General features: G+C 37.6%; 1 protein-coding gene across 10 annotated transcripts in view; it reads left to right on the forward strand.

The window, feature by feature from the left end:
* CYP2C9 (cytochrome P450, family 2, subfamily C, polypeptide 43) overlaps nucleotides 1-26,618 on the forward strand; it is a 127,121-nt gene that overhangs the window by 91,770 nt on the left and 8,733 nt on the right. For 9 of the 10 annotated variants that reach the window (XM_077944886.1, XM_077944889.1, XM_015147726.3 and 6 more), the window contains 1 exon segment: nucleotides 18,183-18,324. In XM_077944886.1, the coding sequence (XP_077801012.1) occupies nucleotides 18,183-18,324 (142 nt within the window). 10 annotated transcript variants of the gene reach the window in all.

The raw sequence follows: 26,618 nt of genomic DNA on the forward strand, positions 1-26,618 counted from the left end.
AGGAAAAAAAAAAAAACAGTGCAAAAAGGCTGAAAATTACAAAAACCAGAATGCTTCTTCTCCTCTAAAGGATCACAACTCCTCTCCAGCAAGGGAACAAATTGGATGGAGAATGAGTTTAATGAATTGACAGAAATAGCCTTCAGAAGGTGGGTAATAACAACCTCACCGAGCTAAAGGACCATGTTCTAACCTAATGCAAGGGAGCTAAGAACCTTAAAAAAGGTTACACAAGTTGCTAATTAGAATAACTAGTTTAGAGAAGAGCATAAATGACTTGAAGGAACCAAAAAAAACAGCACGAGAACTTTGTGAAGCATACACAAGTATCAATAGCCAAATTGATCAAGCAGAAGAAAGGATATCAGAGATTGAAGATCAACCTAATGAAATAAAATGCAAGGACAAGATTAGAGAAAAAAGAATGAAAAGGAACAAACAAAGCCTCCAAGAAATATGGGATTATGTAAAAAGACCAAACCTACATTTGATTGGTGTACCTAAATGTGATGGGGAGAATGGAACCAAGTTAGAAAACACTCTTCAGGATACTATCCAGAATAACTTCTTTAACCTAGCAAGACAGGCCAACATTCAAATTTAGGAAATAAAGAGAAGACCACAAAGATACTCCTTGAGAAGAGCAACCCTAAGACAAAGGAAGTCCATAAAACTAACAGCAGATCTTTTTGCAGAAACAGTATAAGCCAGAAGAGAGTGGGAGCCAATATTCAACATTCTTAAAGAATTTTCAATCCGGAATTTCATATTCAGCTATACTATAGCAAAGGACTATAAATCATCCTACTATAAAGACACAGGTGCACATATGTTTATTGCAGCACTATTCACAATAGCAAAGACTTGAGACCAACCCAAATGCTGATGAATGACAGACTGGATAAAGAAAATGTGGCACATATACACTATGGAATATTGTGCTGCCATAAAACAGGATGAGTTCATGTCCTCTGCAGGGATATGGATGAAGCTGGAAACCATCATCCTCAGCAAACTAACACAGGAACAGAAAACCAAACATTGTATGCTCCCACTCATAAGTGGGAGTTGAACAATGAGAACACATGGACACATGGAGGGGAGCATCAACGCCGGGGCCAAGATGGGTGCAGCAAACCACCATGGCACATGTATACCTATGTAACAAATTTGTACCTTCTGCACATGTATCCCAGAACTTAAAATATATATATATGTATAAATCTACCCAAGAAGAAACAGAATGCATATTTCAGGTGAAATGGAATCAATTACCGACAAATATGAAAATATAAAATATGCCATATGATGAAGATGAGCATCATTATTGCACACAGTTTATTTGAGAATGGGAAAGAATGGCTTAACTTAGGTGGGTTTCCTGGATTCCTGCAAATTGAAATAGGCCATAAAATATTTGCAGTGAGAGTCAGAGGAGGGTTTCAGATGGATCAGAATGCTCTACATGGAGGTGCAGAGGTGGGTGATGGAAAAGAGTAGGTGGATGGAAGAGGGAAGGGAAGCCTTCAATGAGTGTAAACTAAAATGATTTGTACAGATAACAGTTGGAATTTGGTGTCTATCAGATGATGTGTAAACATCAATCCTGTTGTTATTGCACCATTGTTGAAAAGGCTATTTTTTCCCCTATTGAATTGTCTTGGCAACCCTGTCAAAATCCAATTGACTATAAATGTGTGAAGGTTTTTTTTGTGTGTGTGCGCTCTCAATTGTACTCCATTGATCTATACGTCTCTCCTAATCCCTATAATACACCATCTTAATTACTGTAGTATTGCATTAATACCAAGTTATTAAATCAAATCAAGGCGTGTGAGTCTTTTGTTATTCTTTTTCAGTACCATTTTCACTATTCTGGGTCCCTTGAATCTTCATATGAAATTTAGAATAAACTTGTCAATTTTCTCAAAGGAGCCAATGGGGATTTTGACAGGATTGCATTAAGTCTGTAGATCAGGGAATTATGTCATTTCTTAAATTGAAGTGAAATTCACACAATATATAATTAACCATTTTAAAGTGTACACTTGAGTGGTATTTAATGTATTCACAATGTTGTGCAACCACCAGCTTTCTCTGGTTTCAAAATGTTTTTATCACTCTACAAAAACATATCATATTCATTAAATTATCACTCCATTCCTCCACCCCATCATGTAATGACCTCTAATCTTCTTTCTGTTTCCATGGATTTGCCTGCTATGGATATATAAAGGACTCATAGCATATGTAGCCTGTTATTTCTGGGTCCTTTCACATATGAAGTTTTGGAGGCTCATCTAAGTTGCAACGTGTATTAGTACTTCATTCTTTTTGTCGCTGAAATATATTTTATTTTCCACGCACATATCTCACAATTTGTTATTCATCTGTTTATGGACATTTGCATTGTTTCCAACTTTTGGCTCTTATAGATAATCTTGTTTTGACCATTTGTGTGTCTTTATGAGCATGTTTTCATCATTCATGGATATATTCTCAGGAGTTGAATTGCTGGGTCAAATGGTAATTTTATGTTTATTTTCTTGTATAGGAGCCAAACTTTTCTACAGTGAATGTGGCATTTTATATTCCTTCCAGCAATGTAGAGGGATTTCTATTTTTCCACATAGTTGCTAATACTTGTAATTTTCTGTATTTATTGAAGCCATCCTAGTGAATGTAAAGTGGTAGCTCATTGTGGTTTTATTTATTTATTTATTTAGAGACAGAGTCTTACTCTGTCACCCAGGCTGGATTGCAGTGGCACGATCTCAGCTCCCTGCAACTTCTGCCTCCTGGGTTTACACAATCCTTTTGACTCAGTCCCCAGAGTAGCTGGAATTACAGGGATGTGCCACCACACCTGGTTAATTTTTATGTTTTTGGTAGAGATGGGTTTTCACCAATTTGGCCAGGCTGGTCTCGAACTCTTGACCTCAGGTGATCTGCCCATCTTGGCCTCCCTAAGTGCTGGAATTATAGGTGTGAGCCATTGCGCCCAGCTCTCATTGTGGTTTTAACTTGTATTTAATGGCCAATGATTTTGAACTTGAATAATAATATGTTATTATTATTCAATATATATATAATATTATATATAGTATAATAATATAATATATTATTACTCATTTGTATATCTTCTTTGGATACATGCCATTCAAGTACATTTTCTATTTAAATTAAGTTGCTTTTATTTTTCTTTTTAAGCTGTTAGAATGGTTTGTGTATTCAAAACATTAAACTCTTACATATACATAATATGAAAATATTTCCTCCCATTCTGTTGGTTGTCATTTCACATTCTTAATTATATTCTTGCTGCACCAAGTTTAATTTTGATGAAATTTCGTTTATCTATTTTTCCTTTTGCTGCCCTGGTATCAAATTTATAAATCTATTGCCAAATATGAAGTCATGAAGATTTACCCGTATGTTTTATTCTAAGAGTTTTATAGTTTTAGCTCTTATATTTAAGTTTATCCATCCATTTTCAGTTATATTTTTCATTTGGAGTGAAGTAGGGAAGGTCTCAGTTTCATTCTTCTGCATTTCACTGTCCTCTTGTCTCATCACCATTTGTTGAAGGGATTCTTTCCTCAGATTGAATGGTCTAGGCACCCTTGATGAAAGTAAGTTTGCCATAGATCTTTAGGTTTATTTCGTGACTTCAGTTTTATTCCATTTGTCTTGATGATATCTTTATGCTAGTACCACACTGTTCTGATTATTATACTTTGTAGTAAGTTTTGAAGTTGGAAACTGAGTACTCACAGATACAGAAATTAAGTAGAAATTACTTAGGCAGATAGTATGCCTTTGGGAGTCCTCAGTAAGGTTTTTCTTTTCAATGGAAAGCAGCCCCAAATCATTTTCTAACAAAGAGCAGCTTGTAAAATTGAGCTGCAGACACAGATGAGGAAGCTGGAAGCTTCTTGGGCGAATGCTGGTAGTACAGAACTACCTGTGACTAGGCATGTTCAAAATGGCGGCTTCATCTTCCCTCCCCTTTGCCAGCAACGTGTATAGTAAGGAGCAGATAAGATGGCACCGGTCAAGTGGAAAGTCCATATGCATAATAAGATTATAGTGGGGAGGCCAGCCTTGCCCACTCGCTATGTAAATGTCACACCTGATTAAACCAATTTCTATGGGCCCTATGTAAATCAGACACTGCTTCCTCCAGCCTGCCTATACGATTTGCTGTTATCCACCTCCTTCCCCCTTTTCCAATGTCCCTCTCTCGCACAAGAAACTGCTCTTTTCTCTCCTTTCTTCTATTAAATTTTCTGCTACTTAACCCACTCAGATGTGTCCCTGTCCTAAATTGTCCTGGGGCGTGATGACAAACCCGAGGGTGTACATCCCAGACAACGTAGCTGCTTCATCACCATATGGTTGCATATTAATTGAACAATCAACTTTCCCATTTCTGGAAAAAAGACCATTGGTATTTTGGTAGGGATTGCATGAATTTTTAGATCACTTTGAGGAGTATTGCCATCTTTAAGTCTTCCAATCGTTGAACATGGGATAGTTTTCAATTTATTTAGGTATTAGATATTCTTTTCTCCTCTGTTGCAAGGGTCTGGTTTAGTTTAAAAGGCAAGTTTATCTTAAATTTTGTATTTAGTTATGACCATTGATTGTCTGATTTTAAAATGGTACCATATTAAATGCCTTCTTTTTAAAAAAATATTTCAACTTTTAGATTCAGGAAGTGCACGTTCACATTTGTTACATGGGTATATTGTGTGATGCTGAAGTTTAGGGTACAAATAATGCTGTCAACCAGGTAGTGAGACTAATACCCAATACATAGTTTTTCAGCCCTTGCCTTTATATCTCTCTACCCTCTATAGTAATTCCATGTGTATTGTTTCCATCTTTGTGTCCCACTTTTATATGAGAACATGTGGTATTTGGTTTTCTGTTGCTGCATTAATTCTCTCCAGATAATGGCTTCCAGCTGCATCTATGTTGCTGCAAAGATATGATTTTTTAATGGCTGCAAAGCATTTCATGGTGTATATATACCACATTTGCTTTATGTGACACATCATTGGTTGGTTCTATGTCTTTACTATTGTGAAAAGTGCAGGAATGGACATATGAGCACATGTGTCTTTTTGGTAAAACAATTTGTTTTCCATTGGGTACATACCCAGTAGTGAAATAGAATGATAGTTCTGCATTTCGTTCTTTGAGAAATCTCCAAACTACTTTCCATATGGCTGAACTTACATTCCCACCAGTAGTATATAACTGTTCTCTTTTCTCTGAAGTCTCACCAACGTCTGTTATTTTTTTGACTTTTTAATCATATCCATTTTGACTGGTATGAGATGATATCTCACTGTGGTTTTGATTTGCAATTCTCTGATTATTAGTGATGTTAAGTATTTTGTCATGTGCTTGTTGGCCATGTGTATGTCTTCTTTGGAAGGACATATGTCCTTTGCCCACTTTTTAATGGGGTTACTTGTTTTATAACTTGTTGAATTGTTTAACTTCCTTATAGATTCTTGCTATTGAACCATTGTTGGATTCACAGTTTGCAAGTATTTTGTCCCATTCTGTAGGTTGTCTGTTTATTCTGTTGGTAGTTTCTCTTGCTGTGCAGAAGCTCTTTAATTAGGTCCCACTTGTCAATATTCATTTTGGTTCCAATTTCTTTTGAGGAATTATTCATAAATTCTTTTCTAAAGCCTGTATCCAGAATGGAATTTTATAGATTTTTTTCTATAGGATTCTTATGGTTTGAGGTCTTAAATTTAGATCATTAATCCATCTCGAGTTAATTTTTGTATATGGTGCAAGGAAGTGTTCCAGTTTCATTCTGCATATGGCTAGTCAGTTATTCTAGTTCAATTTACTAAATAGAGAATTCTTTCCTCATTGACTATTTTTGTCAACTGTTGAAGATCAGCTGCCTATACGTGTTTGGCTTTATTTCTGGCTTCTCTACTTCTGTTCAATTTGTGTTTCGTACCAGTTACAAGCTCTCTTGGTTACTGTAAACTTACAGTATAGTTTGAAGTCACCTAATGTGAAGCTTCCCAGTGTTCTTTTTGCTTAGGATTGCTTTGGATTTGGGCTCTTCTTTGGTTCTATATGAATTTCAGAATAAAATGACATTGGTAGTTTGATAGGAATAGCACAGAATCTGTAGACTGCTTTGGGCAGTCTAGCCATAATGATATTGATTGTTTCAATCCATAAGCATGAACTGTTTTCCCGTTTGTTTCTGTCATCTATGATTTTGTTTGGCAGTATTTTGTAGCTCTCCTTGTAGAGACCTTTTTGCCCCATTTGTTAGTTGTATTCCTAGGTTTTTTCCTGTGGCTATTGTAAATGGGATTGAGTTCTTGATTTGGCTTTCAGCATGAACATTTTTGGTGTATAAAAATGCTACAGATTTTTGAATATGTATTTTGTGTACTGAAATCTCACTGAAATTGTATATCAGTTCTAGGAGTTTTTTGGAAGGTTCTTCAGGATTTTCTAGGTCTAAGATGGGTCTTCTAAGTCTGAGATGGTTCTTCTACTTCTACTAGTAGAAGATGGTCCTTGTAGTCCTGAGGACAGTAGAAGGATGGGTCTTATTTTTAATCCAACTTCCTACTCTTTGACTTTTATGTGGAGCATTTAGACTGTTTACCTTCAATGTTAACATTGATTTATGAGGTTTAGTTTCTATCGTGTGATTGCTCTATAGAGTCTGTGGGCTACATACTTGTGTGTTTTGTGGTAGAAATGAAATGTTCTTTCATTTCCATATTTAGAACTCCCTTAATGATCTCTTTTTTTTTTTTTTTTTTTTTTTTGAGACGGAGTCTTGCTCTGTCGCCCGGGCTGGAGTGCAGTGGCCGGATCTCAGCTCACTGCAAGCTCCGCCTCCCAGGTTTACGCCATTCTCCTGCCTCAGCCTCCCATGTAGCTGGGACTACAGGCACCCGCCACCTCGCCCAGCTAGTTTTTTGTATTTTTTAGTAGAGACGGGGTTTCACCGTGTTAGCCAGGATGGTCTCGATCTCCTGACCTCGTGATCCGCCCGTCTCGGCCTCCCAAAGTGCTGGGATTACAGACTTGAGCCACCGCGCCCGGCCTAATGATCTCTTATAAGCCTGATCTAATGGTAACAGATTTTCCTGACACTTACTTGTTTGGACAAGATTGTATTTCTTCTTTGCTTTTGAAGCTTACTTTGGCAAACTATAAAATTCTTTTTTGTAATTTTTAAAAAAGTGAATGTTGAAAATAGGCTGAGCATCCTTTTAGCTTGACAAGGTTCTCTTCGTATGCAATCTGACCTTTTTCTCCAGCTGCTTTTAAAATTATTTTTTAGCCTTGACTTTGGACAGCCTGGTGAGTAAATGCCTTAGTGATGTTAATTTTGTATAGTGTCTCACATATATTCCCTGGATTTATTGTATTTGGGTGTCTACCTGTCTAGCAAGTTTGGGAAAACTTTCTCTACTTATTAGCTCAAATATATTTTCTAGATTATTTACTTTTTCTTCTCTCTTCAGGAATGCCAATAATTCCTAGGTTTACTCCTTTTCAATCATCACATATTTCTTGAAGACTTTGTTCATTTGTTAAAATTATTCTTTCTTTATTTTTATCTGACAGGGTTAGTTCAAAAGACTGGTGTTCAAGCTCTGAAATTGGTCCAGTCTATTGATAAACCCTTCAATTGCATTCTGAAATTCCTTAAGTGAGTCTTTCAATTCCAGAAGCTTTGATTGATTTCTTTTTAAGATGTTTATCTGTCGCTCCATTCCCTGGACTGCTTTAGGTGTTTCCTTGCATTGATTTGCAACCTTGTCTTGGATCACTGAGCTTACTTGCAATCCATATTTTGAATTGTTTATCCGTCATTTCTGAGTTGCCAGTTTGTTTAGGGTTCATTGCTGGGGAGTTCATGTGATCCTTTGTTGGTTTTACAACATTCAGACATTTCATGGTGCCAGAATTCTTTATGCTGGTTTCTTCTTCTTTGGAGAGGCTACCTCTTCTGATTTTTGAAATTATTTTTGTGCAGATAGAATTGTTTTTCTCTCCGTATGTTTTTTTCTTTCCTTTTCCTCTCCCCCTTCCTATGTGGTGTGACTGTAAAGTATGTTGTGTGGGACCTTTGACTTTGATTCTATAGCTGTGTTCACCTCTGTGGGCAGTTTTATATTGGCCTGTGCAGTTTGACATACATGTCAGTAGATGGCACTTATGAGTGAAAGCCAGCTGTGGCTAGCACAACTTGATATATCACAGCTTGATCCTTGTTTTCTGGGGGAGCTTCTCTGTTTCCTCAGACAATCTGTTTATCTGTGGAATTCAGAGTAGCCTGGGCTCCCTGCTCAGTCCCGGGGGCATCAAGATGGGTGTTGCTGGACTGGGTAGTCCTATCTACAGGTCCCCTAATGGCAGGCACTAGCACCAGCACCAGCACTGAAAGACAACTGAGTTTTGCATTGATCTTGTACTCTGAAATTATGCTGAAATCATTTATTAGCTCTACTTGTTTTCTGTCTGTATTGTATGAGATTTTTCTATATATAGAATCATGTTATCTTCAAATACACATGACTTAAATTTTTCCTTTCCTATTTGAATGTGTTTTATTTCATTTCTCGCCTAATTTCTCTGGCTAGAACTTCCAATACTATGTTTAATAGTAGTAAAAATGGACATTCTTGGTTTTTTTTTCTTTTCTTTCTGATTTTACGTTATAAGCTTTTAGTCTTTCACAATTTAGTATGCTTTAGCATTGGAGTTTTCATAAATATGCTTTATTTGGTAAGGGAGTTTTATTTCAATTAGAGTTTTCTAAGTGTTTTTGTTATGATGGGTATTAAAAGTTGTCAATTTCTTTTTCTGTGTCTAATGAGATGAACATGTTTTTCTCTTTTATTCTAATATGGTGTAGTACACTGATTGACTTTCTTGTTAAACCACTTTTGCATTTCTGGGATAAATCTCACTTGTTTATTGTGTATTTATATATTTTTTAATTTTGTAAAAAAATTGTGGCAAAATACACATAACATAAAAGTTTCTGTATTAATCATTTTAAGTGTATAGTGTATTGGTATTAATTACATTCACATTGTTGTGCAAACATCACTACCATACATCTCCAGAATCCTTTTCATCTTGCAAAACGGAAACTTTATACCCACTTACTAATAACTCTTGACCAGGCATTGTAGATCATGCCGGTAATTCCAGCCCTTTTGGAGGTTGAGGTGGGCAGACTGCATGAGCTCAGGAGTTCGAGACCAGTATGGGTAACATGACAAAACCCTGTCTCTACCAACAAAGTAATCAACAAACAAAACCAAAGTAACATAATCTTCTCAACTATGCAAACTAATTCATATTAATAATTCCATGAAGTGTGTCCATAGCAACACAAGAACAGAAGGTGGGCCTTGTAAAGGTGGCCCACCACATTCTTTGAGGTCTTTGTCAGTCTTATCTGCCAGAGACTGTGTAGACTAGCTGCAGATAAAATTCCCATTCCCTTATCTCTTGCCCTGAAATTTATCTGAAGTTAAAGGGAATGGGTTGCCCAAAGAGAAGTGTCCAGAGACGTAGATGATGCAGGAAGAAATGTTGTAGAACCCCACCCCCACCTCAAATGATAACTCTACATTTCTCCCTTCCACCATCCCATGGCAACCAACATTCTACTTTGTGTCTCTATAAAATCAAGTATGCTGTGTACCTCATAAAAGTGGAATCATTACATATTTGCCCTTTTGTGACTGGTTTATTTCACTTAACCTAATGTTATGTTCTCAGGGTTTATTCATGTTTTCTCATGTGTCAGATTTTTCTTCCTTTCTAAGAGTGAATAATATTCCGTTATATGTATAAACCAAATTTTCTTACCCATTTATCTGTTGATGAGCATCTGGATTACTTTCACCTTTTGACTTTGTGAGTAATACTATTATGAATATGGATAAACAAATATCTCTTTGATGTGTTGAGTTTAATTCTTTTGGATATATATCCAGAAGTGGCATTTCTGGGATATGTGGTAATTCTGTTTTTAATTCTTTAACTGCCTTAATATTGTCCTTAACAGCTGCACCATTTTACATTTCCATCAGTAGGACCTGAGGTTTCCAATTTCTCCACATTCTCACCAGCACTTGTTATTTTCTTTTGTTTTCTTAGCCTTTACTTATTTGATTTAATTATTGCTTATTTAGTAATAAATGTATAATACAGTATTACATATTATATATTATAAATTTATATTATATATCATATATAAATATATATTATTATAAATGTATAATTTATAATTTAATGGGCACAATAATTGTACATATTTATGGGGTGTACTGTAGTATTTCAGTACATGTATACAATGTGTAATGATCAAGCAGGATGATTAACATATCTATAACCTCAAATATTTTTCATTTCCTTGTGCTGGAAACATTAAAAATCTGCTCTTCTAGGTATTTTAAAATATGCAATAAGCTGTTGTTAACTATAGTCACTCTATACTGCTATAGAACACTATTACTTATTCCTTTTATATAGTTGAACTTTTGTATCTGTTAACCAACTTCTGGCTATCTCCCTTACTTCTCTACCTCTACTAACTATCCTGCTATTTCTTTCTTTTTTTAATTGCATTTTAAGTTATGGGATACATGTGCAGAACATGTAGGTTTGTTACATAGGTATACATGTGCCGTGGTGGTTTGCTGCACCCAACAATCCATCATCAACATTAGGTGCTTCCCCTAATGCTATCCCTCCCCTACTCCCCCAACCTCTCGACAGACCCTGGTGTGTGATTTTCCCCTCCCTGTGTCTGTGTGTTCTCATTGTTCAACTCCCACTTATAGGTGAAAATATGTGGTTTGGTTTTCTGTTCCTGGTTTAACCTTGGAAGGGTGTATATGGGAAGGAATTTATCCATTTATTCTAGATTTCACAGTTTATTTGCATAGAGGTGTTTTTAGTATTCTCTGATGGTAGTTTGTATTCCTGTGGGGTCAGTGGTAATAACCCCTTTATCATTTTTTATTGTGTCTATTTGATTCTTCTCTCTTTTCTTTTTTATTAGTCTGGCTAGTAACCTATCTATTTTGTTAATCTTAGCAAAAAAAAACCAGCTCCTGGATTCATTAATTTTTTGAAGAGTTTTTCACATCTCTATCTTCTTCAATACTGCTCTGATTTTAGTTATTTCTTGTCTTCTGTGAGCTTTTGAATTTGTTTGCTGTTGCTTCTCTAGTTCTTTTAATTGTGATGTTAGGGTGTCGATTTCAGATCTTTCCTGCTTTCTCCTGTGGGCATTTAGTGCTCTAAATTTTCCTCTAAACACTGTTTTAGCTGTGTCCCAGGGATTCTGGTACATTGTGTGTTTGTTCTCATTGGTTTCAAAGAACATCTTTATTTCTGCCTTCATTTTGTTATTTACCCAGTAGTCATTCAGGAGCAGGTTGTTCAGTTTCCACATAGTTGTGCAGTTTTGAGTGAGTTTCTTAATCCTGAGTTCTAATTTGATTGCACTGTGGTCTGAGAGACTGTTTGTTATGATTTCTGTTCTTTTACATTTGCTGATGAGTGTTTTACTTTCAATTATGTGGCTGATTTTAGAATAAGTGCAGTGTGATGCTGAGAAGAATGTATATTCTGTTGATTTAGGGTGGAGAGTTGTGTAGATGTCTATTAGGTCCTCTTGGTCCAGAGCTGAGTTCAAGTCCTGAATATCCTTGTTAATATTCTGTCTCATTGATCTGTCTAATTTTGACAATGGGGTGTTAAATTCTCACATTATTATTGTGTGGGGGTCTCAGTTTCTTTGTAGGTCTCTAAGAACTTGTTTTATGAATATTGGCGCTCCTGCATTGGGTGCATATACATTTAGGATAGTTAGCTCTTCTTGTTGCATTGATCCCTTTACCATTATGTAATGCCCTTCTTTGTTTCTTTAATCTTTGTTTGTTTAAAGTCTGTTTTATGAGAGACTAGAATTGCAAGCCCTGCCTTTTTTTTTTTTTTTTTTTTTTTTTTTTTTTTTTGCTTTCTAATTGCTTGGTAAATCTTCTTCCATCCCTTTTATTTGAGCCTTGGTGTGTCTTTGCACGTGAGATGTGTCTCCTGAATGCAGAACACTGATGGGTCTTGACTCTTTGTCCAATTTGCCAGTCTGTGTCTTTTAACTGGGGTATTTAGTCCATTTACATTTAAGGTTAATATTGTTATGTGTAAATTTAATCCTGTCATTATTACGCCAGCTGGTTATTTTGCCCATTAGTTGATGCAGTTTCTTTATAGTGTTGATGGCCTTTACAATTTGGTATGTTTTTGCAGTAGCTGGTTCTGGTTTTTCCTTTCCATATTTAGTGTTTCCTTCAGGAGCTCTTGTAAGGCAGGCCTGGTGGTGACAAAATCTCTCAGCATTTGCTTTTCTGTAAAGGATTTTATTTTATTTCTTCACTTTGAAGCTTAGTTTGGCTGGATATAAAATTCTGGGTTGAAAATTCTTTTCTTTAAGAAGGTTGAATATTGGCCCCCACTCTCTTCTGGCTTGTAGGGTTTCTGCAGAGAGATCCACTGTTAGTCTAGTGAGATTCCCTCGGTGGGTAACCCGACCCTTCTCTCTGGCTGTCCTTAGCATTTTTTCCTTCATTTCAACCTTGGTGAATCTGACAGTTATGTGTCTTGGGGTTACTCCTCTCAAGAAGTATCTTTGTGGTATTCTTTGTTTTTTCTGAATTTGAATGTTGGACTGTCTTGCTAGGTTGGGGAAGTTCTCCTGGATAATATCCTGAAGAGTGTATCCCAACTTGGTTCCCCTTTCCCCATCAATTTCAGGTACACCAATCAAATGTAGGTTTGGTTTTTTCACATAGTCTCATATTTCTTGGAGGCTTTGTGTATTTCTTTTCATTTTTTTTTCTCCAATCTTGTGTTCAGGCTTTATTTCATTAAGTTGATCTTTAATCTCTGATATCCTTTCTTCCACTTGATAGATTCAGCTATTCATACTTATGTATGTTTCATGAAGTTCTTGTGCTTTGTTTTTCAGCTCCATCAGGTCATTTATGTTCTTCTGTAACCTGGTTATTCAAGCTAGCCATTTGTCTAACCTTTTTTCAAGGTTCTTAGCTCCCTTGCATTGGGTTAGAATATACTCCTTTCTCTCAGAGAAGTTTGTTATTACCTGCCTTCTGAACCCTACTTCTGTCAATTCATCAAACTCATTCTCTGTCCAGTTTTGTTCCCTGCTGGTGAAGAGTTGTGATTCTTTGGAGGAGAAGAGGTGTTCTGTTTTTTTTGAATTTTCAGTCTTTTTTTACTGGTTTTTCCTCATCTTCATTGATTTATCTACCTTTGGTCTTTGATGTTGGTGACCTTCAGATGGGGTTTTTGTGTGGACATCCTTTTTGTTGGTGTTGATGCTATTGCTTTCTGTTTGTTAGTTCTCCTTCTAACAGTCAAGCCCCTCTGCTGCAGGTCTGCTGGGGTTTGCTGGAGGTCGACTCCAGACCGTGTTTGCCTGGGTATCACCAGCGGAAGCTGCAGAGCAACAAAGATTGCTGTCTCTTCCATCTTCTGGAAGTTTGTCTCATTGGGGCACCCACCAGATGCCAGCAGGAGCTCTCCTTTCTGAGGTGTCTGTTAACCCCTGCTTGGAGGTGTCTCCCATCAGGAGCCACGGGGTCAGGGACCCACTTGAGGAGGCAGTGTTTCCTGTAGTAGAGCTCAAACGCTGTGCTGGTAGATCTGCTGCTCTCTTCAGAGTCAGCACGCCAGAATGTTTAAGTCTGCTGAAGCTGCGCCCACAGTTGCCCCTTCCTCCAGGTGCTCTGCCCCAATGAGATGGTAGTTTTACTTATAAGCCCCTGATTGGGGCTGCTGCCTTTTTTTCAGAGATGCCCTGCCCAGAGAGGGGGAATCTACAGGGGCAGTCTGGCTACAGCTGCTTTGCTGAGGTGCAGTGGGTTCTGGCCAGTCCAACTTCCCAGCCATTTTGTTTACACTGTGAGGGAAAAATTACCTACTCAAGCCTCAGTAATGGTGGATGCCCCTTCCCCCACCAAACTGGTGCATCCCAGGTGAACTTCAGACCACTGTGCTGGCAGTGAGAATTTCAAGCCAGTGGATCTTAGCTTGCTGGGCTCCATGGGGATGGGATCTCCTGAGCAAGACCACTTGGCTCTTTGGCTTCAACCCCCTTTCCAGATGTGTGAAAAGTTCTGTCTCTCTGGTGTTCCAGGTGCCACTGGGGTATGAAAAAAATCTCCTGCAGCTAGCTCGGCGTCTGTCCAAATGGCTCCCCAGTTTTGTACTTGAAACCCAGTGCCCTTGTGGTGTAGTCATCTGAGGGAATCTCCTGGTCTACAGTTTGCAAAGACCACGGGAAAAGCCTAGTATCTGGGCCAGAGTGCACTATTCTTCATGGCACAATTCCTCCCTGTTTCTCTTGGCTGGTGGGGGGGGAGTTCCCTGATTCTTTGGGGTTCCTGGGTGAGCTGATGCTCCACCCTGCTTTGACTTGCCCTCTGTGGGCTGCACCATCTAAACAGTCCCAATGAGATGAGCTGGGTAATTCAGTTGGAAATGTAGGAATAACCTGCCTTCTTTGTTGATCTTGCTGGGAGCTGTAGATTGAAACTCTTCTGATTCGCCCATCTTGCCAGCCACCCCCACTATTAAGTTTCTTCAAGGTAATTATTTTGAATTCCTTTTTTGAATATTTGTTGATTTTATTTTCATCGAGTTCTATTATTTGAAAGTTATTATGTCTTTTTGGTGGTGTCATATTTCTTGATTTTTCATGTTGTGTCCCTGCATTGTTGTCTATGCATGTGGTGGGACAATGGCTGTTCCAGTTTTGGAGTGGATTTCATAGAGAAAGACTTTCATCTGAAGTTGATTACTCTAGCCATCAGTTCTTCCACTTTTTTTTCAAGATTTTTAGTTTCTTTGCGCTGGGTACGTAATTCCTCCTTTAGCTCTGAGAAATTTGATGGACTGAAGCCTTCTTCTCTCATCTCGTCAAAGTCATTCTCCGTCCAGCTTTGATCCGTTGCTGGCGATGAGCTGCGCTCCTTTGCCGGGGGAGATGCGCTCTTATTTTTTGTATTTCCAGCTTTTCTGCCCTGCTTTTTCCCCATCTTTGTGGTTTTATCTGCCTCTGGTCTTTGATGATGGTGATGTACTGATGGGGTTTTGGTGTAGGTGTCCTTCCTGTTTGATAGTTTTCCTTCTAACAGTCAGGACCCTCAGCTGTAGGTCTGTTGGAGATTGCTTGAGGTCCACTCCAGACCCTGTTTGCCTGGGTATCAGCAGCAGAGGCAGCAGAAGATAGAATATTTCTGAACAGCGAGTGTACCTGTCTGATTCTTGCTTTGGAAGCTTCCTCTCAGGGGTGTACTCCTCTCTGTGAGGTGTGGGGTGTCAGACTGCCCCTAGTGGGGGATGTCTCCCAGTTAGGCTACTCAGGGGTCAGGGACCCACTTGAGCAGGAAGTCTGTCCCTTCTCAGATCTCAACCTCCGTGTTGGGAGATCCACTGCTCTCTTCAAAGCTGTCAGACAGAGTCGTTTGCGTCTGCAGAGGTGTCTGCTGCGTTTGTTTAGTTTACTGTGCCCTGTCCCCAGAGGTAGAGTCTACAGAGACAGGCAGGTTTCCTTGAGCTGCTGTGAGCTCCACCCAGTTCGAGCTTCCCAGCAGCTTTGTTTACCTACTTAAGCCTCAGCAATGGCGGGCGCCCCTCCCCCAGCCTCGCTGCTGCCTTGCCGGTAGATCACAGACTGCTGCGCTAGCAATGAGGGAGGCTCCGTGGGTGTGGGACCCTCCCGACCAGGTGTGGGATATGATCTCCTGGTGTGCCTGTTTGCTTAAAGCGCAGTATTGGGGTGGGAGTTACCCGATTTTCCAGGTGTTGTGTGTCTCAGTTCCCCTGGCTAGGAAAAGGGACTCCCTTCCCCCTTGCGCTTCCCAGGTGAGGCAATGCCTCGCCCTACTTCAGCTCTCGCTGGTCGGGCTGCAGCAGCTGACCAGCACCGACCGTCCGGCACTCCCCAGTGAGATGATCCCAGTACCTCAGTTGAAAATGCAGAAATCACCGGTCTTCTGTGTGGCTCGCGCTGGGAGTTGGAGACTGGAGCTGCTCCTATTCGGCCATCTTGCTCCGCCCCCCTAATTTTTTTTTTGAAGTTGAGTGTTTGTGTGCAGGTGATGAAGAGTGGGTAAGTCAGTTTTTGAATAGATGCCATGTGATAGTATCTATGTAGTTTCTCTAGCTGTGGTCAACATCAGCAATAATTTTGGGTGCTTCAGTGGCCTAGGTTATGGAAGTTTGCAGCAGTATCAGGAGTAGTGTAGGTTGTTAATGTCCTTGGTGTCGAAGTATTTGGGTATCCTCCTATTTTTATTTTCCTAAAATTGGAGTGACTTAGCCTAAGGGATTCCTTTTGATGTTAGCTCTGACATGGCATACACGCAGCTGCATTGGTGCTGGGTTACAAGTACAGGTCCGTGAAATTGTCATAGAGGCATCATTCTAGACTCAGGGTCTTTTAATCATGTACTGTGACACCTGGGTCTTGGGGTGCAGATTCACTCTCAGGCAGAGTTGAATGTAGATTGCCCACAGAGTCAAGATCTATGACTCTGTAGTACACCCTAGCAGCTGAAGCCCACAGACTGAGTTGTAGCTGTGAGTCTGTTTCTGAGGGTGAGGTGCAGGACAATGCCCTGACCTGCCTCTGATGTAGAAGGAGTGCTCTTTAGATTTGAGCACAGCAAGTAGAATATGGCTACTATCATTAATAAGATAGGACAGGCACACAACTGCTAAATAACCAAGCTCAAGTCAACAGATGGAAATGTTAATACTGGTTTTGTGAGTGCACTGTTCTTACTTAAGAATAATTTTTAACATGACAAGCTTAGAAAACTGTATGAAGCGGATGTTACCAAGAGAGAGGATTGTCTTCATCTAGTAAGTAGACATGTTGAGTGGATCTAGTCTATTTCAGTGGTGTTGATTACACAATATTCAATATGACCCATGTCACTTGGAGAATCTAAAAGCATCATTAATTTATTGCTGACCTAGGGACTGGTTAAAAAGTAATATGTTTTGTATATTGATGGTCTCTTTCAACTAAGTATTCCTTATTCGTTGCTTTCTTTCTCCTAACTTCCAATTTATGAGAACTCCAGCCTCTGAGCCTTAGCATATGCATTACCCTTAATCACTCCTTTATCCCCTGTGACAATTAATTGCTTTATTCTCCATCTTCATCATTGTCCTTTCTCTTCACTTTGTACATTTTTTATTTATTCCTGCACTACTGCATCCTAGAACAAGTTGTCTGTTGCCTCCCATCTAGATTATAATAGTGTAGGCCCATCTTGTCATTGCAAACCCATTCTCTTTCTCTATGATTTATCCTAGGTTTTGCTGTTATATTGCTTTTTTCATATTTGTTTTTACAAAATTTCAACTTTGTAATGAATCTGGAGGCAATATTGAGTCCATGTACCTTTCTGACAGAAGAAGATAATTGCAGACTCTTGATTCAGGCTCACAGTATCTAATGATATGGCCCTAATTTACTTTTTTTATTAATTTAGATTGCGGTTGTCTACAGATAATAATGGCTTTAACACATAATGTCTTTACTTATCTCAAATACAGGGAATCTCACAGTGGGGCAATCTAGGGATAATACAGCAGCCCCAAAGCAGTAGAGAGTCAAGGGCTTTCCTTTTTCCCCCTAAATTTAGTATACAGAACTTCATTTTCATGATTAAATCCCAGGATAGAGTCCACTCTACCTCCTACTTCACATTTGTGTTTTGGGTATGAAAGAGGATATAGAAGAAGTGGACCTAGAGACCTTCTGCTTTTATTTTTTGGCAAAACACTACACTGTGTGACACAGCTAACTACAAAGAGCCTGATGAATGGAATTTTTAAGGCAAGCACGGAACAAGGGGGTAGGAAATAAAACTTGGGCAAGTTGGTCTACAGCTTCTGCTACACCATACAGTATTTTTTTTCTAGTAGTATGCTTTCCAGTTTCTATGTTGGTAACTACATAACAATGTGAGTAATTTTGAATTCACTGTAATCAAATATGCTGGTAAATAATTTGTCAGATAATTGCATTTTTAAATCATTCCTAGGAAAAGCACAACCAACAGTCTGAATTTAATATTGAAAACTTGGAAAACACTGCAGTTGACTTGTTTGCAGCTGGGACAGAGACGACAAGCACAACCCTGAGATATGCTCTCCTTCTCCTGCTGAAGCACCCAGAGGTGGCAGGTATGATCACAGATATTGAGTAAATTGATTTTCAGAAAAGATGTTGGGAAGGTGTTGCTAGTGTCCTCCTTCATGATTCTCCTAGAGGAGCTTCATTATTTAAATTTCTCTGCTTCCAACTGTAATATGTTCCAAACTAATGGTGATTAAAATGGGATATATTGGCCTGGTATGGTGGCTCACACCTGTAATCCCAGTAGTTTGGGAGGCTGAGGTGGGTGGATCACTTGAAGCCAGGAGTTCAAGACCATCCTGGCCAACATGGCCAAACCCCATCTCTAATAAAAGTACAAAATTTAGCCAGGCATTGTGGCACACGGCTGTAATCCCAGCTGCTCAGGAGGCTGAGGCACCGTAATCGCTTGAACCCAGGTGACGGAGGCTGTAGTGAGTCAAGATTTTGCCACTGCACTACAGCCTGGGCGGCAGAATGAGACTCTGTCTCAGAAAGAAAAAAACAGAAGAGGAAAATAAAAAGGTCATCTTTGCATGGTAGAGGAAGATAACTGAGAGAAATGAAGACAGCATAGCAGTAGCAAAAGCAATAGAGCTGTGGTCCAGTATGTCTGGATTTCATAGACAACAATTTCTGGCAGGAAGAGACAAGATAAATTGACCTGGGATTGTATGTTGGTTTTATTATGAGAAGGCCATTTTAAATAGCAAGTATATTCTTGAAGATAACTTTTCTCATTCTCAAAATTTCAGGTTTGAATGCTGGAATAGGGAAACTGGAAACTCTCCTTATTGAAGGATAAATGGTAATCCTAGAAATGTAGTGAGTCTGCCTGAGAAAATTCCTAGTCCGATAAGTATTCTAAAAAGTTAGATTCATAAGAAAGGTAATTCTGTTTACCAGAAGAGTTACCTAAAGAATGTTCCATTTAGGCAGAATATGTACCTGAGACAATTCCCGTGTAATTGGTGCTGGACAAAATAAGATATTTTAAGGGAGTCAATAATTTTATCTTTCAGGAACAACTTTACTTTAGAAATTTACTTTTAGGGACTTTTGGTTATGCTGCAGATAAGAAATATTCTTTTTTTCTCCTATGTCAGTATCCCCCATTGAAATGACAATAAGCCAATTACGAATAAGAATTAGGCCTTTTTTCAGAACAGTTACTAGCCTATTGAGTTCTAGATGATTATTTTTCAACTTTTATTATAAATTAAAGGGTACAAATACAGGTTTGTTCCATAGGTAAGTTGTGTAACACTGAGGCTTGGGGTCCCAGCTATTCCATCACACTGACAGTAAACGTATTACCCAGCAGATGGTTCTTCAGCCCACATCCCTTCCCTCCCTCCCCCATCTAGTGATCCTCAGTGTCTATTGTTCCTGTCTTTAAGTTCTTGTGTATTCAATGCTTACCTCCCACTTATAAGTGAGAACATGTGGTATTTAGTTTTCTGTTCTTGTATTAGATTGCTTAGGATAATGGCCTCCCACTTCATCTATCATCCTGCAAAAGACATAATTTTTGTTCTTTCCTATGGCTGCATAACATTCCATGGTGTATGTATTAGTCTGTTCTCATGCTGCTAATAAAGACATACCTGAGACAGGGTAAAGGAAAGAGATTTAACGGACTCTCAATTCCACACAGCTGTAAAGGCCTCACGATAAGTCTCTGATAGAGACTTATTCACTATCATGAAAACAGCATGGGAAAGTCCGGCCTCTGTGATTAAATTACCTCCCAATGAGTCCCTCCCATGACGTGGGAATTATGGGAGCTAGAATTCAAGAGGAGATTTGGGTGGGGACCCAGCCTAACCATATAAGTGTCTATTTACCACATTTTCCTTATACAATCCAATGTTGATGAGCACATAAGTGGATTCCATTTCTTCGCTATTGTGAAAAGCACTACAGTGAACATATTGAGGTGTGTGTCTTTTTGAGAGAATAAATATTTTGGGGGCATATACTCCCTAGTGGGATTGCTGGATTGTAGGTCTATTTTAAGTTCTTTCAGAAATATCCAAACTGGTCTCCACAGTGACTGAACTAGTTTGCATACCCACCAACAGTGTAAAAGTATTTCCATTTCTCTGCAACTTCACCAGCGTCTGTTGTTTTTGGACTTTTTAATATTAATAATTGCTATTCTGACTGGTGTGAGATGGTACTTCATTGTGATTTTGATTTGCATTTCTCTGATGATTAGTGATGTTGAGCATTTTTTCATATATTTGTTGGCTGCTTGTATGTCACATTTTGAGAGGTGCCTGTTCATGTCCTTTGCCCATTTTTAATTGATTTTTTTGTTTAATGCTTGTTGATTTGTTTACATTTTTTATAGATTTTGGATATTAGACATTTAGGTCCTTTAATGTAGGAAGAGTACAGGAGATAGTCAAGAAGACTTCAATGAATTTCTAAAACACACAGAGCATATAGAGGAATGATAAATCTGTACAGAGAGGATAAACCTGTAACCAAAAAGTCAGAAGAGAAAAATTTATCAAGGACAAAAAGTTAATCAGTGTCCCTTAAATCCCCCCAATTGGTATTTGGAAGTACCAAGGGTCAAAGATGGTGGAGAATGAGACTGAAAAAGGAAGCTCTCCCTGCCTACGTTTCCTCCACAACTCTTTTCATCAGGTAACTAATTTTCTCCCACATGGAAAAGGAGGCTTATTCTCTAGAGAAACTGAGTTTAAGAAGCCCTGTACTCAGGGACACAGGGAAGTGCCAGAAAAGGCATGAGGTGTAGGCTTGAAAGGCAGATTTGGTACGGATCTGCTCCTTGAATTCAAAGACTCTTATCTCTTTTATTCATCTTGCTTCCTAAAATTCAGTAGCTAGCTTTATCCCACAGAAAGGGAACTGATCTAGAAAAATGACATTTTTCTTTTGCCATCTTAACAGAAAATTATCTTCAATGTCCAACAGAGTGAATGAAATGAAAACATATACTGCTAGACCCAGGGTTATGGAATTTCAGGACGTGAGAATTAAATGGAAAATCACAAAAACTTTCAGAGCTATACCAGGTTATAGTGAAAGAATTAGGATTCAGAATTCTCAAGAACTATTAATATTATCGTGTATATTAATAGAAACAGGGTGTTTTCAAACTTGCATGTTTGCCAAAAATTTTACCTTCTATTTTCCCTTTCTCAGAAAAATGTTGGAGAATGCACTTCATTCAAATGCCTGAAACCTAGTTAGAGAATGTCCTGAGCTCCAGCAATCAGGAAACCTCACATAGGAGACTGAGAGTGTCAGGGAGGCTGCGTAGCACCAGACCTAGAAAAGAACTACTTCAGAATGGACCTGGTGGATAATTCAGAAGTGAGAGGAGACAGCAAGAACAAGAGATGTGACAGATTTTATGGGAGTTTCCAATAACTAAAAAAGAGTTTCAAACATCTGCCTGAACATTTGTAAATAATTCTAACTTGGGAAACAGAAAATTACAAATTGAAATAGAGACATGGTTAAGCCAAGGAAAGTACTAAAAATATAATTTAATCATAGCTGTCTTACCAAATAACTATATTTGTGTAGTCAGAATGATGTAAGCAATGAATACTGATATCATAAAAATTGTCATCCAAATATATTCTGGAAAAAAGCATGTGAAAAAGTGAGTATGTCTATCTGTGGTGTGTTCAAATATGAGGTGAAGATAGAGATTAAAATTCTCATCTCTCATAATAAAAAATTATTAAATATAATATACAAAAGGATAAGTAAGAAATAGAAACAGAGTCTTTATTTTAAAATGTGGATGTATGTTCAGAAGGAGCTGCTAGAATGTTCAAAATGGTGGATTTGGAAAGTGTACAAATTGCAAACCATTGCAATTTGCGACCCTTGCCACACACAGATGCACAAATACAGTCATATATACGCATAAATCTGAGAGTATAATTTAATGTTTAAGCAACATATGTTATTTTGATATGAAATCAATCCCTGTTTTTTTAAGACAGTAATTTCATGACTAAATTATATGCTTACTTTATGTTTTCAAACATTTTATTATTTTTCTTTGTATTATTATATATACTAATGTATAATTTATACACAGATTCATCTTTTATCTTCTTTAATTTTTATGGGTACATAGTAGGTATAAATATGTTTGGGGGTACATGAGATGTTTTGATACAGGCATGCAATGTGAAATAAGCATGTCATGGAGAATGCGGTATCTATCCCCTTAAGCATTTATTTTTTGAGTTACAAACAATTCAGTTACACTCTTTAAGTTATTTTAAAGTGTACAATTTAATTATTATTGACTATTGTCACCCTGTTGTGCTATCATAGAGTAGGTCTTATTCATCCCCACCTCCCCTCCCACCCCCCACTACCCTTTTGAGTCTCTGGTAACCATCCTTCTATACTTTATGTCCATTAGTTCAATTATTTTATTTTTAGATCCCACAAATAAGTGAGAACATGCTATGTTTGTCTTTCTGTGCCTGGCTTATTTCACTTAAAGTAATGATCTCCAGTTCCCTTCATGTTGTTGCAAATGACTGAATCTCATTCTTTTTACGTCTGATAGAACTACATTGTGTATATGTACTATGTTTTCTTTATCCATTTGTCTGTTGATGGATATTTAGGTTGTTTTGAAGTCTTAGCTATTGTAAACAGTGCTGCAACCAACATAAGAGTGCAGATGTCTCTTCAACATACTTATTTCCTTTTATGGGGGGTATATACCCAGCAGTAGGGTTGTTGGATCATATGGTTGCTTTATTTTTAGTTTTTTGAGGAACATTCAAATAGCTCTCCATAGTGGTCATACTAATTTACATTCCCACCAACATTGTATGAGGGTCCACTTATCTCCACATCCTCACTAGCATTTGTTATTGCCTGTCTTTTGGATATCAGCCATTTTAACTGGGGTGAGATGACATCTCATTGTAATTTTGATTTATATTTCTCTGAGGGTCAGTGGTGTTGACCACCTTTTCGTATGCCTGTTACCCATTTAAATGTCTTCTTTTGAGAAACATCTATTCAAATCTTTTGCCCACTTTTGGATTGGATTATTAGATTATTTTCTATAGAGTTGCTTGAGTTTCTTATATATTCTGGTTATTAATCTCTTGTCAGATGAATAATTTGCAAATATTTTTCTCCATTCTGTGGTTTGTCTCTTCCCTTTGTTGATTGTATCTTTTGCTGTGCAGAAGCTTTTTAACTTGATGCGATCCCATTTGTTCATGTTTGCTTTGAATGCCTGTGCTTGTGGGGTATTGCTCAAGAAATTTTTGCCTAGACCAATGTCTGGGAGATTTTCCCTAGGGATTTCCTACAGTACTTTCACAGTTCGAGGTCTTAGATTTAAGTCTTTAATCCATTTTGAGTTGATTTTTGTTTATGGCAAGAGATATGAGTCCAGTTTCATTCTTCTGTGTAGGATATTAAATTTTCCCAGCACAATCTATTGAAGAGACTGTCTTTCCCCCATTGTACATCCTTGGCACCTGTGTTAGTCTGTTCTCATGCTTCTGATAAAGCCAACACAAGACTGGGTAATTTATAAAGGAAAGAAGTTTAATGGACTCACAGTTCCACATGACTGGGGAGGCCTCACAATCATGGCAGAAGGTGAATGAGGAGCAAAGTCACGTCTTACCTGGCAGCAGGCAGAGAGCTTTGCAGGGGAACTTCCATTTATAAAACCATGAGATGTTGTGAGATTTATTCACTACCATGAGAAAAGTATGGAATAAACCACGCCTATGATTCAATTATCCCCACCTGGCCTCACCCTTGACTTGTGGGGATTATTACAATTCAAGATGAGATTTGGGCTGGGAACACAGCCAAACCATATCAGCTCCTTTGTCAAAAATGAGTTCACTCTAGGTCTGTGAAATTGTTTGTGGATTCTCTATTCTGTTCCATTGGTCAATGTGTTTGTTTTTATGTCTGTACCATGCTGTTTTAGTTAGCACAGCTGTGTAGTATAATTTGAAGTGAGATAATGTGATTCTTCCAATTTTGTTCTCTTTGCTTAGGACAGTTTTGACTATTCTGGGTCTTTTGTGGGTCCATATACATTTTAGGATTTATTTTTGCTATTTCTTTGAAGAATGCCATTGATATTTTGATAGGGATTTTATTGAAACTGTAGATTGTTTTGATAACATGGGCACTTTAACAATGTTGATTTTTCCAATCCATGAACATGAAATATTTTTCTGTTTGTGTCCTCTTAAATTTCTTTCCTCAGTGTTTTATCGTTTTCATTACAGAGATCTTTCAGTTCTTTGGTTAAATTAATTCCTAGGTATTTAATTTTATGTATGGCTACTGTAAATGGGATTACTTTTTAAATTTTCTTTTTGTTCATTGTTGGCATATAACAACACTACTGATTTTTATATTGATTTTGTATCCTTCAATTTTACTGAATTTGTTCATCAGTTCTAATAATTATCTTGTGGAAGCTTTAGGTTTTTCCTAGTAAAAGGTTATATCATCTGCACACAAGGATATTTTGACTTCTTCCTTTCCATTTTGGATAGCCTTTATATTTTTCTCGTTTGATTGCTCTTGCTAGGTCATCCAGTATTATGATGAATAACAATGGTGACAGTGGGCATCCTTGTCGTGTTTCTGATCTGAGAGGAAAGACTTTGCATTTTCCCGATTCAGTATAGTACTAATTGTGTGTCTCTCATATAGCTTTTTTACGTTGAGGTATGTTTCTTCTATCTCAAGTTATTTTTCATGAATTTGTATGAGGAAAGGATGTTAAATTTTATCAAATCCTTTTAAAGCATCAACTGAAATGATCATATGGTTTTTATCCTTCATTCTTTTGATATGATGTGTCACACTGCTTGATTTGCACATGTTGAACCATCCTTGCATCCCAGGGATAAATCCCACTTGGTCATTGTGAATGACCTTTTTATTGTATTGCTGAATTTGGTTTGCTCACAGTTTGTTGAAGATTTTTGCATTCGTGTTCATCAGGTGTATTGGCCTGTAGTTTTGTTTTCTTGATGTGTCTTAGTCTGATTTTGGTATCAGGGTAATACTGGCCTCATGGAATGAGTTTGGAAGTGTTCTATTTGCCTTTATTTTTTGGAATAGTTTGAGTAGGATTGGTATTAGTTCTTTAAATGTTTGGTAAAAATCAGCAGTAAAGCTAGTCAGTCTTGGGATTTTCTTTACTGGGATACTTTTTATTTTTTGTTTGATCTTGGTACTGGTCATTGCATGTTTAGGTTTTGGATTTCTTCCTGATTCAATCTTGATGGGTCATATTTGTCTAGGAATTTGTCCATTTCTTGTAGATTTTCCAATTTATTGGCATATAGTTGCTCATAGTAACCACTAATAATTCTTTGAATTTCTGCAGAATCAGTTGTAATGCCTACTTTTTAATTTGTTTCTATTTATTTGAATCTACTCTGTTTTTTTTGTTTGTTTGTTTGTTTTTTGTTTTTTTCTTATTCTGGCTAAAGGTTTGTCAATTTTGTTTAACTTCTCAAAAAAGCAACTTTTTGTTTCATTGATCTTTTGTTTTGTTTTCTTCATTTAAATTTTATTTGCTTCTGCTCTGATCTTTATTATTCCTTTTCTTCTACTAACTTTGGGTTTAATTTACTTTTGCTTTTCTAGTTCTTTAGGATGCATCATTAGATTGTTTACTTGTCAATTTTTCTCCATTTTTGATATAAGCTCTTGTAGCTATAAACTTCCCTCTTACTAGTGGTCTTGCTGTAGCCCCTAGGTTTTGGTATGTTGTGTTTCCATTATCATTTGTTTCAAGAAAATTTTCAATTTCCTTTTTAATCTCTTCATGGACCCACTGTTCATTTGTGAGCATATTTTTAAATTTCCATTTATTTGTGTAGTTTCCAAATTTCCTCTTGTTATTGATTGCTGGTTTTATTACATTGTGGTCAGAGAAGATGCTTGATATTATTTCAGTTTCTTTGAATATTTTAAGACGTGTTTTGTGACCTAACATATGGTCAGTTCTTGATAACAATCCATGTGCTGTGGAAAAGAGAATGTATTCTGTAGCAGTTGGATAAAGTATTCTGCAAATATCTATTAGATCCATTTGGTCTATAGTGCAGATGAAGTTCAATGTTTTCTTGTTGATTTTCTCTCTGAATGCCCTGTCCCATGCTGAAAGTGGGGTGTTGAAGTCTCCAGCTATTATTGTATTGTGGTCTATCTCTCTCTAGTTCTAATTATAGTTCTTTTATATATCTGGGTGCTCCATTGTTGGTTGCATATATATTTAAAATTGTTCCATCTTCTTACCGAGGTGACCACTTCATTACCAATA

The sequence above is a fragment of the Macaca mulatta genome, chromosome 9 (assembly GCF_049350105.2).
Source record: "Macaca mulatta isolate MMU2019108-1 chromosome 9, T2T-MMU8v2.0, whole genome shotgun sequence".
In the NCBI taxonomy this organism is placed as follows: domain Eukaryota; kingdom Metazoa; phylum Chordata; class Mammalia; order Primates; family Cercopithecidae; genus Macaca; species Macaca mulatta.